The sequence below is a fragment of the Triticum urartu genome, unplaced genomic scaffold (assembly GCF_003073215.2).
Source record: "Triticum urartu cultivar G1812 unplaced genomic scaffold, Tu2.1 TuUngrouped_contig_4919, whole genome shotgun sequence".
NCBI classification, from domain to species: Eukaryota; Viridiplantae; Streptophyta; class Magnoliopsida; order Poales; family Poaceae; genus Triticum; species Triticum urartu.
The window spans coordinates 3873-15282 of NW_024115548.1; the positions used below are offsets into that span (position 1 = coordinate 3873).

Sequence of the window (11410 nt, forward strand, 5' to 3'; positions counted from 1 at the left end):
GCCCCAACCCTACACCATCAGCTACCGCAACCAGTGGCCGGTGGCTGATTTAGGATTTCACACCGGGGAGGGGGTAGACATTTCTTACAATACCCAAATTAGCATGACATGTATAGAAGTTACCAAAAGCACAATAGAAATAGGTCACACAAAGAAGCCTTGTGCCCCTTCCCTTAATTATGAGGCTTTGTTAGTGCCAGCTCACCACGGCTCAACTGCTATCTTAGGGTTGGATGATCGGTACCTTCTTTCCCCTAGCGATTACCATCAACGATGGTATGCCTGGTAAGAACTAGCAAGCAATTTATATTAGTGAATAAAAAATATATCATGTTCTATATATTATTGTTTTCAAATGTTATAAGAGTTTTTAAAAAAATACTTTGTTCAAAAGTAATTAAAAAATACTTTTAACATAAAAAAGGTTCTTGTGTGTCAAATAAAATGTCCGTGCAAAAACCCAAAGATATGTCAATAGCTAAAATGTTTTGTACATAACTATTTGCTTTCTTTAGATAGCTTTGTCTCTTAGAAAAATATTCATATGTTCAAAACATAATATTAGTATGTCAACTAAATTGTTTGCATGACTTTAAAATAAAATTTTGCCAACTACAGAAAAAGCTCTGCACCATGTACGAAAAATGGCCATGTATGCCAAATAAACTGTTCATGAAACTTCTAAAGTATGTGTTGACAGATATGAACAATATGTTATTTTACACCAACAAAAATGGTCTTGTGTATCTATAAAATGTTCATGTGACTTCTAAAAATTATTCCAACACACAAAGTGAACTTTTTTCCTTCTTATTTCAAGTACTATGATAAACTATTGAACTTCACTTCTGAAAAAAGTGTGGCAATCATTCAAAATGTTATTTGTTGTGTTAAAATTATTTCACTTTTCAAAAAATATATACACCTGTGAAAACATATATTACTTGAACATTTCATAGAATAACATCAACAGACTATGTACTGGTAGAACCCATTTAAAATTGAAGCAATAAGTAGAAGGGGGAAAAGAATGAAAGAAAAAACAAAATAGAGAATAGGAGAAAATATGAACTGAAAAGAGGAGATATCACAAATACTGGAAGGAGGCAAAAAAAAAAACAAGAAGCATCATCTGGATAGAAGTGGTTGGTCACCTCCTGCTTATAGTTTTTCAAAGCTTAATACAAATTGCGACGAAAGCCTCCTGAAGGAACTACGTGCACAGTTTTGTATTCTGGTCACTACTAAGGGTAATACATACTCCGTAGGTGACACTGGATCGTCAGTGGTGTCTAAATAAGGAGAAGGCTAGTAGTTTGATTATGCATAATTTGACTGTAATGGCTGACAAAATAATTATGAAAGAATTGCCAGTCAAGCTTGCTCATCTTCATGTATATTTGTTCTGCAGCAGGACAGGAGCTTCTCAACTCCAGCAAGAGCAGCTTTGAAGACAGAAACAATCTTCACCTTTTAGTCATTTCTTGTTTATTCCTAACTCGCTTCAAACCATCATTGCAATGGCCTCGAGTAGAGGCAAGAGATCACCCAGCAATCAAACATCACAGGCGGTAAAGTTACAACAAACTTCATTTTCACTTCTTTGTTACTTGTTCATTTATCTTAGGTTTTATGACTTCTTTGCTGGATCTAAGCGCCCCCACGGGACAACGGAAACCATTACATATCTACAAGAGACAAGCATGGAGAGCAGATGGATGATGATGTCCAGAGGCACCAACGACCTACTACCAGGTCATCAAAGGCAAACTCGCCGAGACTTCAGATCTTCACCTCTCGCACGTCGTTTTGCCCGAAAGGGGTGCCACAGCCTGGGCACTTCCGGTGGCGTAGCTCAAGGTTCCTCTGGATACATGTCGAGCAGAATAGATGGAAGCATTTGGTGATCACAACCTGCCAGCAACCAAACAAGTAACAGAAAGCTAATCAGCATTCAGCAGTACATGGTCACAGGTTAAAAAGCATAACAGAGAAACTGGAACTTCGGTCACATGGAAATAAAAATAGCTGTATAACTCAGCTTCTACCATCTCGAGTCACATACAAATCTGCATCATCCAAAAATAAGGTTGTGCAATTCAATTAACAGTGAATTACCTCTTTGGGTCGGTCAAAGCACACGCCACACTTGAGAATAGCCTTGCATTCTTTTATCTCGTCCTGGAGCTTCTGGATAGTAGCCTCTTCGTTCTCGGAGGTCAGCTCCGCGACTTCATTCTTCACCTCCTCGTATTCTTCCTCGAGCTTTCTCTTCTCGCTTCTATAATAAGATAGCAAGAGAATGTAACAAGCCCGGGTGGCATTACAGCAAGGCCAACTTGGAACCAAAAATTAACACCACACCAGCAAGCCTAACCTCTCACGCTCCAGCTCCGTTCTGAGCTCAGCTATTTTTTTCTGGTTTTGCTCATATTCTTTCTCAGAGGATCCAACAACGGACCGAAGCCACTTGAGCTCCTTCTCTGCTTCAGATACCTCCAGCAGAGTCTTTTCAATGGTAATTGCATGATGCCTGTTCTCTGAAGAAGTTTTTATAGCTTGTGCGACATAGGCTTTCATCTGTAAGGTTTATTCAAATAAAGACACTTCAAAACCAGCTCAGTGGTAAACACAGACACACACAGAATATATATATTAATACAATATAATATCCGCTTTGACGTGATTTTCAATTACTGTTGGCAGACAGCAAACTGAACCATAAATAACACACAGGGCATGAGTCAGAGATTACCTGCTCTTCACCACGGGAGAGTTTTTGTTTAGATGACTCCAGTGAACTGTTAACCTGATGGAGTTGCTTCTGTAACAAATGCTTTTCAGAGAGAAGGGAAGCAGAGGCTTGCTTTGTCTTCACACTATCTGATACTAGCTGTTAGATGAGAAACAAGTTACTGATGGAACCAATAAGAAAAACAAACAGTGTTTCTTCTGGCAATTCAACAGAGTATAAATGATGTGGGGTTAAAGTGCCTGGTTAATAAGGCGATAAGGCAAGGTGATGCACTGGACTACTGCCCCAGCATCTGAAGTGCTAGAGACGTGCTGCAAGGACACACTATATGAATCAACAAGTAGCAGCAACTGGAGTAACTTCTAATAGATAGAGATGGAAAAGGGAAAAGAGAAATACACCAGGCCACCTAGCCCAACAGCCGCAGCTGTCACCATGCTTGTGCACATGGAGCATGTAACAGGATCCTAGTGGTGTGTTGCTATATTGAGGGGGGTGCCATGCCGCCAGCAAAGAGGAAACGTCGGTGAGATAGAAGCACGGATTCCACCACATAAAGCCCAGCAAGCTGGCAGCGAAGAGCTGCCCTGGTATCAGATACGCACCTTTATGTTAAAATCATCTCTGTCGGCAACCTGTTGAAGAAGATGCTGGTTTTGTGTCTGCATGTCTTCATATGCTTGACCAATTGTCTGCAGTGACAGCATCATTTTCTTTCAAACACACACACACACACAAACAAAAACAAAACTGCTGATAAGAAAACTAAAAATGAGCTAACCTCAATTTCAGAGATATAAGCATCTCCTTCCGCTTCTTTAATTCTTATTGCCTCCTTGAGTTCCAGAACATCTCTGCAAAACAGATCATACAAGGGATGAAGCTGCGGAGATGATACAGAATACCAAGTTCTCATTGAACAATAAAATATCTACTGGTTCACAAACATAACATATAGTGCCAGCTGTAGGAAAATATAAAATCTCGTTTAAACTACTGATCAGTAGAATTAGTTGGATAATACTCCCTCTGTTCCTAAATATAAATCTTTTTAGGATTATTGAGTTCGAATTAGGTTTTAACCTAGTTGGCCAAACAGGACAGTAAGGCACAAAATATATGTATTACTAGCTGGTGCAGGAACCAGTTGCAGGAGTTAAACTGGAACCTAGCCAGCTCTGATTTCACCTGGGCTGATTAACAGCTGCAAAAAAAAAATCCAGTTTGTTTGTGCATTTTGAGCCTATGAGTTTATTAAGAATTTAGTAAATGGAATTTAGGAACAAGGTGTATATGCTCGGATTTCCAATGGAAGTTGTCATCAAGTATGGGGGGTTAAGGGAGTGTATTGGCCATTGAGCGGCAAAATGGGCGGTTTTGAAACCTATAAAGGACTATGTTAACCGTTATTAAATAGTACTCCATACATTATTAATTGACGCTCAAACGGATGTATCTAGACGTATTTCGATGCTAGATACATCCGTTTGAACAACATCAACTAATTCTGGACGGAGAAAGTATGTATTTAACACACTCAACATTTTTAACGTCATTAATAGCAGCAACCAGGATGAAACAACTGCAATAATTAAGATCCTGATCACCTCAATGGAAAACTCGTTTGAAATAGCAATCCAAGTAAACTGGAGAACTATTTCAGTGCCAGTAAACTGGAGAACACATATCGAATTGTCACTAGGAGAAGATAACTGACCTTTCAGATGCATCTACATCGGTCCTTAACTCTTCCAGTTCTGCTTCAGCAATGCAAAGCCTTCTCTGGCATGCAGTTTCGGCTTCATTTGCTGCTTTTACACGAAGCTCAAGACTATGCTCCTCTAGACTAGTTCTCAAATATTCAGCCTGCTTGCGAGCTCGATTTTCTGATTCCTTGATCTCTGTAATTGTCCTAGATTCGCAGAGTAAAATAAGAATCTAACAAATGAAGCAAAAATATTTAGTATGCAAAATTGATGAAAGCTGTGAATTGACAATCATTCTATGGATCGTTTTCAAAGGGGAAATCAATGGGCATTTGGTAATGGAGGAAAGCGTAGAGGTAACCAACTTATGGTTTTTTTTCCATTTTTTGAGTTCTTAGCCTATATGAACTAAGATTTTTATTCCTTGCCGTTTTGAACATTTTATTTTCAGCGATCTAAACTAGTATATTTTTCTTTCGGCATTTACAAATGTCACATAGCACCTATGTCAGCTAGTGTTAGCAGATTGCATCCAAATTAACACTCTCATCACTGTTGAAGTGTATATGTGGATTGCTTAGCCCTTTCCATCAGTTTGGACTTCTGGTTGAGTTGGCTAGTGCATGAAGCTTAACAATCACATGTTTTAACAACTTGATAGATTTAACCTGACCGCAAATTTTCATATGTAAAGTATATAGCTGAAATTGAGGATTAGAGTAAAGATGGACTTCTTTTAGGCATACAGTAGAACAGGTTTATTCAGAAGAAAAAAATGCATTGAATGATAGTAGAACTTTAAAAAATGCATTGAACATGTGTAAGGGATGTGTCAACTTTATCTCTTGTTCCCAAGGTGTGGTAAACTGTAAATCCCAAGTAAGTAGAAAACATTTTCTAACAGAGACTTTCAAGAATCTGGTGGACTACGTGATCATCTAAGAGAACAACATAAGTCACAGTCATAAAAAATCAACACAACTGATAAGTGATAACGATAACAATCAAGTCATACCTCGACTCAGAACATTCTTTCCCATACATATCCACAATAAATTCCAACTCCTGATTTTCCTTTTCCAACGTCTCAATCTGTTGAAATTTCATTCAGAAAACATGAATGGCAATCCAGACACAGTGCAAAATTGCAAGAGCTTGGCTTCGGACCATTGAAGGGCAATACTTCCTTGTTTTTCTTAAGAAAATGGAAGATTTTTATATTTATGCTCATATATGTAACCTCTCTTAGTTGCATATTCACTACCAGATGTTTGTTTGCCCACAAATGTTTAAAATTTAAGGGCACATACTGTTAGTTGCATATTCACTACCAGATGTTTGTTTGCCCACAGTCGGAAAATAACAACAATTTCAGGTAGCTAGTTGCAAAAGCTGAATATACACCAATGCTTGAAAGACTAAGAACTAACTGTTAATCCATAATATATTTTCAGAAACCAGGTATCAAGCAAGGTCTAATCGTGACAGATCTGACCTTATTTAATGACAAGTAGAGATAACCTAATGGTGCATGCTGTCTCTTTTTAAAGAATGGCTTTGTTATAGAGCAAGGACTAAATCTTCACAGGTAGCATGTAGCCTAACGGACATGTAGACTAATCTTGACAGATCTAACCTTATTTGATCATATCTCACCCTAACGTAACTAATTTTATATTTCCTTTTATATAATTGGCTTAAGGCCCAAGCTACTTGTTCTCCAAGTTGCTCCTTTGGCCATCTATGGGGTGAGTCTACGCTAATAAGTAATAACCAATCAGATATAATTGCTTGTGTAATAACTCGAAAATTTCTCTGAGCTGAGAGAACCATGGTGGAGGGAAAAGCAAACATCTTCAGATAACGCAAATATATCTCAGGCTGTCAGCACAATTAGAAGATGAGAGATTTTCATGATACCATACCAATTCTTTGAGGGACTTGATCTCAGAGACTTGTGCGTTGTATCTATCAGATATTTCCTTCTGCTCACTGATCTGAAAATTGGAGATACTTCCGTCAGATGTTTCGATTATGCTAGAGGTCTATTCACAATTTCTCAGGTATAGTTCAGAAGATAAAACTCTACGGAAATAGTTTGTAAATAATATTGTTTGAAGATCTAACAATGATCCTAAAAACATGTAACAATGCAAGCATGTAACAGCATCAAAGTACACATGAGTATACCCTAGAGTATTGAGTTAATCCTGTTTTTTGTAAATAATCACCCAGCTTTAATAAAGCAGAGATAGCCTGAAGATAATATAACCTTTCTCTTCACTTCTCATTTTGGAGATCAGACACGGTCTCTGATACACCTAATTAACTATTACTTTTCGTATACTTTAGAGATAAAATGTTCAGAAAAATGACATAGAATAAATTTTATGACAAATATATTTTGAGTGACAAACATAAACACTTCTGCATACTATATTGGGAAAAGTAAACGTACATACAGAGGTGGTTGCTTGAGCTAGGTTTTAGATACTTGTGCATCTGGAAAACTTCTCAAAAAAGTCACATATGTGCATCTGTTAGAACATGCTATATTTTAGATTTGGTTGGTTGAAATTGAGTTGGTTATGTGCTAGCAGTCGACTATTTAAGTGATGACTTTGCTTCTTTGTAGAAGGCGATCAGTAAACAAACTTCCCTTGACCAGCTATTTTAGTGTTACTACCCCAACTGGTAACCCCTTCAATCTAATGTCATTCTACCTTAATCCATCTTATTCCATTTCCAACCCCTTGTTCAACTCAGCTCATGACACGGTAAGAATGGACTAGTTCAGGTATGTGGTGCTTGCTCTTTGTACTTAATCTATATGTCAGATATATGAATGCAGAAAATATCCTATCAGATAAAATCAATGCAAAGTGAGTAAATGTGTACAGGGATCACGATGAAGAAACATAAATGATTTATTTTTCATTACACACTGTGTGGCAATCTCACTACCAAGTACAAACATGTTAAGTTTCAGTGACATTCACAGACATGGCAACAGATGCAGACTGAGATCCAGTTTGGAAACATCAATAGATCCAGATCAATGACATACCTTCTTAGCTAACAAGGTTCTCAACGATTCAGCTTCTTCACGTAATGCAAGTGCTTCAGAAGCCGCATCCTTTGATCTATTCAATTGATTCTCCATCATTTCCATCTCTTTAGAGAGTGCTGCAGCCATGACATGAATCTCATCCTTGAAGTCTTTTTTACCTAAACAGTGGTGGAATTGAGAACAAAGTATATATTACACTGCAGAAGGAGGTAAACCCAGATCTCGATTTAGCAGCCACTGAGTCAGGCCTCAATACCTGAATCTTGCAATGATTCCTCAACTTTGATCTCAAGATCATTCTTCTCAGGAATGGATTTCAGAATCTGATGTTCCAGTTCTTCGATTTTGGCCTCATAAGCGGTAATGGATTGTTTAATATTGTCGACAGATTCTCCTTTTGCACACATTTCTTTCTCCCTTTGCAAGAACTGGTTCTTATCATTCTAAAGTCAAAGAAAGGAAAAGCTGGTCAAGAGCAAATACCTTGCAAAACAACAGCACAACAGAGGAAAAGCATATTACCTGTAATACTTCAACCAAACCCTTGTATCGTTCTATCTCAGCATTCATATGATGTAACTTGTCGCTAAGAATTGTATATGGTTTTGATGTGAAAATATAGTTATCATCTTTTAATTGAGCCTGCACACATAGCACCAGAATGCAAATTATAGGAATAAGAAGACACAGGATACAACTTGAAAGTACAACAAATATGTCAGCCATCCATTACAAAGAAGGTGCCAACCTGCAGATCTTCTAACTGGTTAGACAGTATTAGATTATCCTCTTGAGTCTCATGGAGTTCAAGCAGGCGGTTTCCTGCAAGGGTCTGCCCTCCATTGGACAAATTATACCATAAGATGAATGCTGAGCAGATAAGGCATATAAAAAGCATATATGCAATGGAATTCGGTCTGGTTAAAAGTACCTTAGCTTCGTCAACAGCATCTTTAAGATCTCCCCAGCCCATGTTTTCATCTGAAGATTTATCAGCCGAAACAGCACCATTCACAGCGTTTGGACCAGACATGTTCATTAGCGAACTTCCATGCCTCTGCAACTGGAGAATAACCAACTTCCGTCGACTTTCCTCAAGCTCTGCCATGGTTTCCTCTAGCTCTCCTGCATAAGCACATGAATATGGATTGCTTTGCTTTAGAATCAAAGCTTGACCAGTTTTATAGCTCAAAATTTGGAAGCACTGAACAAGATAAGGTTTTTTTTTGTTTTTTTTTGGCAAGGGTCTGTTAACATATCTTAGTACATTTCTTCCAATTGTATTGGGAGCAAGTTTTAGCACAATTAATCCCACAAATTATTTCCATATGAAATATGCAAACTGTGATGCAAGGTCAATCTTGTCAAGAATGCAAAGCCGAGTTTGTTATGAAAAGGGGCAGCTTTAAAGAAAAAGGGACCAGCCAGGACTAGTCCTTGGCGGCATTCTTTAATAGAAGAGGCAACCTTAAGCACCATGCGTGCGAGCCGAGACTCGAATGTGGTTGGGCTGGCTGCGCATCTGCGCGCCTTGCCAACAGAACAGTGCTTTGTTCTAAAAAAAAGGGGGGCGGGGACAACTTTTAATCATCCAGATGACAGAAGGAAATGGTATGTTTTAAAATTAAGCCAAATGCATTAGCGTATTCTTACCTGATTCGCGATTTGCTGTTCGGCTTCACAATTCGCTACCTCAGCCCGTATGGGTTCAATAGGCGTTGTACATCTCCGATTCACGAATCGGAGAATGGGTTCGGCAAACCAGAGATTGGGGTTCGGCGAATCTAAGGTCGCGTTTGGCAAATCAGAGATCGGGATTTGGCGAATCAAAGGTCAGGTTTGGCAGATCTCAAATCAGAGATTGGGGTTCGGCGAATCGAAGGTCAGGTTCGGCAAATCAGAGATCAGGGTTCGGCAAATCGGAGGTTGGGGTTCGTGAGCAATAGATCTTAGGCACAAACACTAAAGTAGCACATGGTTCTGCACACAGAAGCATTGGAAAATAGGCAAAGCAAGAAACGGGCCTAGTCAGCCCACGCAGCCCATAAACGATCCTGGGTCCCAACTACTAACTCCCATCCCTAATAAGCATCGTGACTGCCTACCCTACCGAGCATGGAGCGCCACCCCTCCAGTTTGTTTGATCTGCTTGCAAAAAGCTTTCCTTAGGGATTCTATCGACTCCATCTCCCTCACCTCATCCACACATGGTTCACGGCTATGGCTGCAGCCGCAGCCCATACCATGTCAACCTACTCGAGAGCACCCAATGGTGTCAACTCGATCTACTCGACATGAGATAGCTGCATTGCAATTCCTTCCATTTTTCTCTCAACCTCCTTGGTCGGAATCTAATGGTCCACCTGAATGATCGGTCACCACATCCTTACCGGTTGGCACCGAACTCGAACCCCAATCGAGATTGGGGTTTTGGGGTTCGGAGGGTGGTTTAGTGAATCTGGTAACTACGGAGAAGATAATAACTGTGAATGCCCAGATATGCACACGAGACAAAAGAATTTAACAAATATATCAAATGAGGAAAGGAGTGACATTTTTTAACACCTGAAAGATGCTTGATTTCCTGCAATTCTTTCGAGTAGCTGCTTTTGAAAGCCTCAATCTCATCCAGATACCTTTTATGCTTCTCATTGACGATAGAAATAGCTTCACGGACATTGCCAACCACCTCTTTCAAGTGATCATTGTGGTTTTGGAGGGCAACAACAACATCTAAATTAAATAATGAAAGTTCAAGCAGATGGGTGGTTAGCAAATAATAAAGGTGCACTGAAAAAAATGGAGGGGAAAAGCCAGATATTACTTTTTGTCTTTACCTTCATTTGACTTCTCTCCATTTAAAGCTAATGACAAATATTCACTTCTAGCCTGTTGTGCAGCAATAGCCTCTTGAAGGGACCTCATCAGAGCAAGAGTTGCCGAACGGCGCAAAGCAAGAGCTTCTTCAGCGAATTCCAACAAGCTATTGTCGTCCTTTTTTCCATAATTGTTGGACTTCAAGAGCATGAAGAGAAAAATTTCCTCAGAAGGACATGACTCGATAGATTCTGAGCAACAAAAAAGAAAATACAATCAGCTAAGGCAACATGGCTACTGAAACAAAAAAGCACATCTCAGAAAGCAACATTGAACAGTTAAACAAATAAGCCAGCAACCTTCTGACAACTCTTCATGGTCAAGTGCAGGCAAATTATTCAAACCGCCACCAAATCGAACTCCAAGCAAGATTAAATCATCAACAAGCTATAATTAACATATATTAGTAAGAAGCATTACGAATCGGAAAAGAACCATAAAACAGAGTTTACACAGCTCAGAGGAAAGAACCTGATTCCACATCTTATCCAGGGAAATCAAAGTATTGTCATAAGAAGATTGTTCATTCCTCAACTCCTTGAACTTAGCTTCCAACACATGCATTTCAGACTTCTGTGCTTCCAATTGCTGCACCAACTTCTGGTTTTCATAATGAAGGGCTGTGGCATCCATCTTTTTTAAATAAATAAAAAACAGAAAGTTAGGTCCCACAACAGGGCACCAAAAAATTAACAGGTTTGCAACCAGATTAATGTCCACTAACCAAACTTTCCAAACTAATCGACCAATCTTATAGATGCAAGTATTCAGTCAGTCTTGTCGGTCTGCTAAAATTCCGAACCAGATTGTAAGTTGTAACACAAATTTAACTTCTAAATGTACTAAATAACTTCAAAATCAAAATGTATCAAAGTTATAGAACAAAAAAAAAACAAAAATGTTAAACTGGGACACCCCCTACAGGTCAAAATTAAGAATGCACAGAGAAATAGAGGTAGTATGCCTGATCACAGCTTTATTTAATAAGCTTTTGCTATGCAT

At 38.9% G+C, this 11410-nt stretch overlaps 1 protein-coding gene across 1 annotated transcript; it reads right to left on the bottom strand.

Moving 5' to 3' along the window:
- Positions 1–1572: 1572 nt before the first annotated feature.
- Positions 1573–11154, bottom strand: LOC125528503 (E3 ubiquitin-protein ligase BRE1-like 2). Its single transcript, XM_048692961.1, has 19 exons — positions 11133–11154; positions 10880–11041; positions 10708–10795; positions 10369–10599; positions 10097–10264; positions 8463–8656; positions 8280–8363; positions 8054–8173; positions 7788–7974; positions 7529–7689; positions 6387–6458; positions 5477–5553; positions 4473–4667; positions 3537–3609; positions 3361–3447; positions 2756–2893; positions 2378–2580; positions 2119–2281; positions 1573–1914 (listed from the first exon to the last, which is right to left on the bottom strand). The coding sequence occupies exons 2-19, from the start codon at positions 11039–11041 to the stop codon at positions 1783–1785; spliced, it is 2535 nt and encodes an 844-aa protein (XP_048548918.1). The 5' UTR covers positions 11133–11154; the 3' UTR covers positions 1573–1782.
- Between the last annotated feature and the right edge of the window lie 256 nt (positions 11155–11410).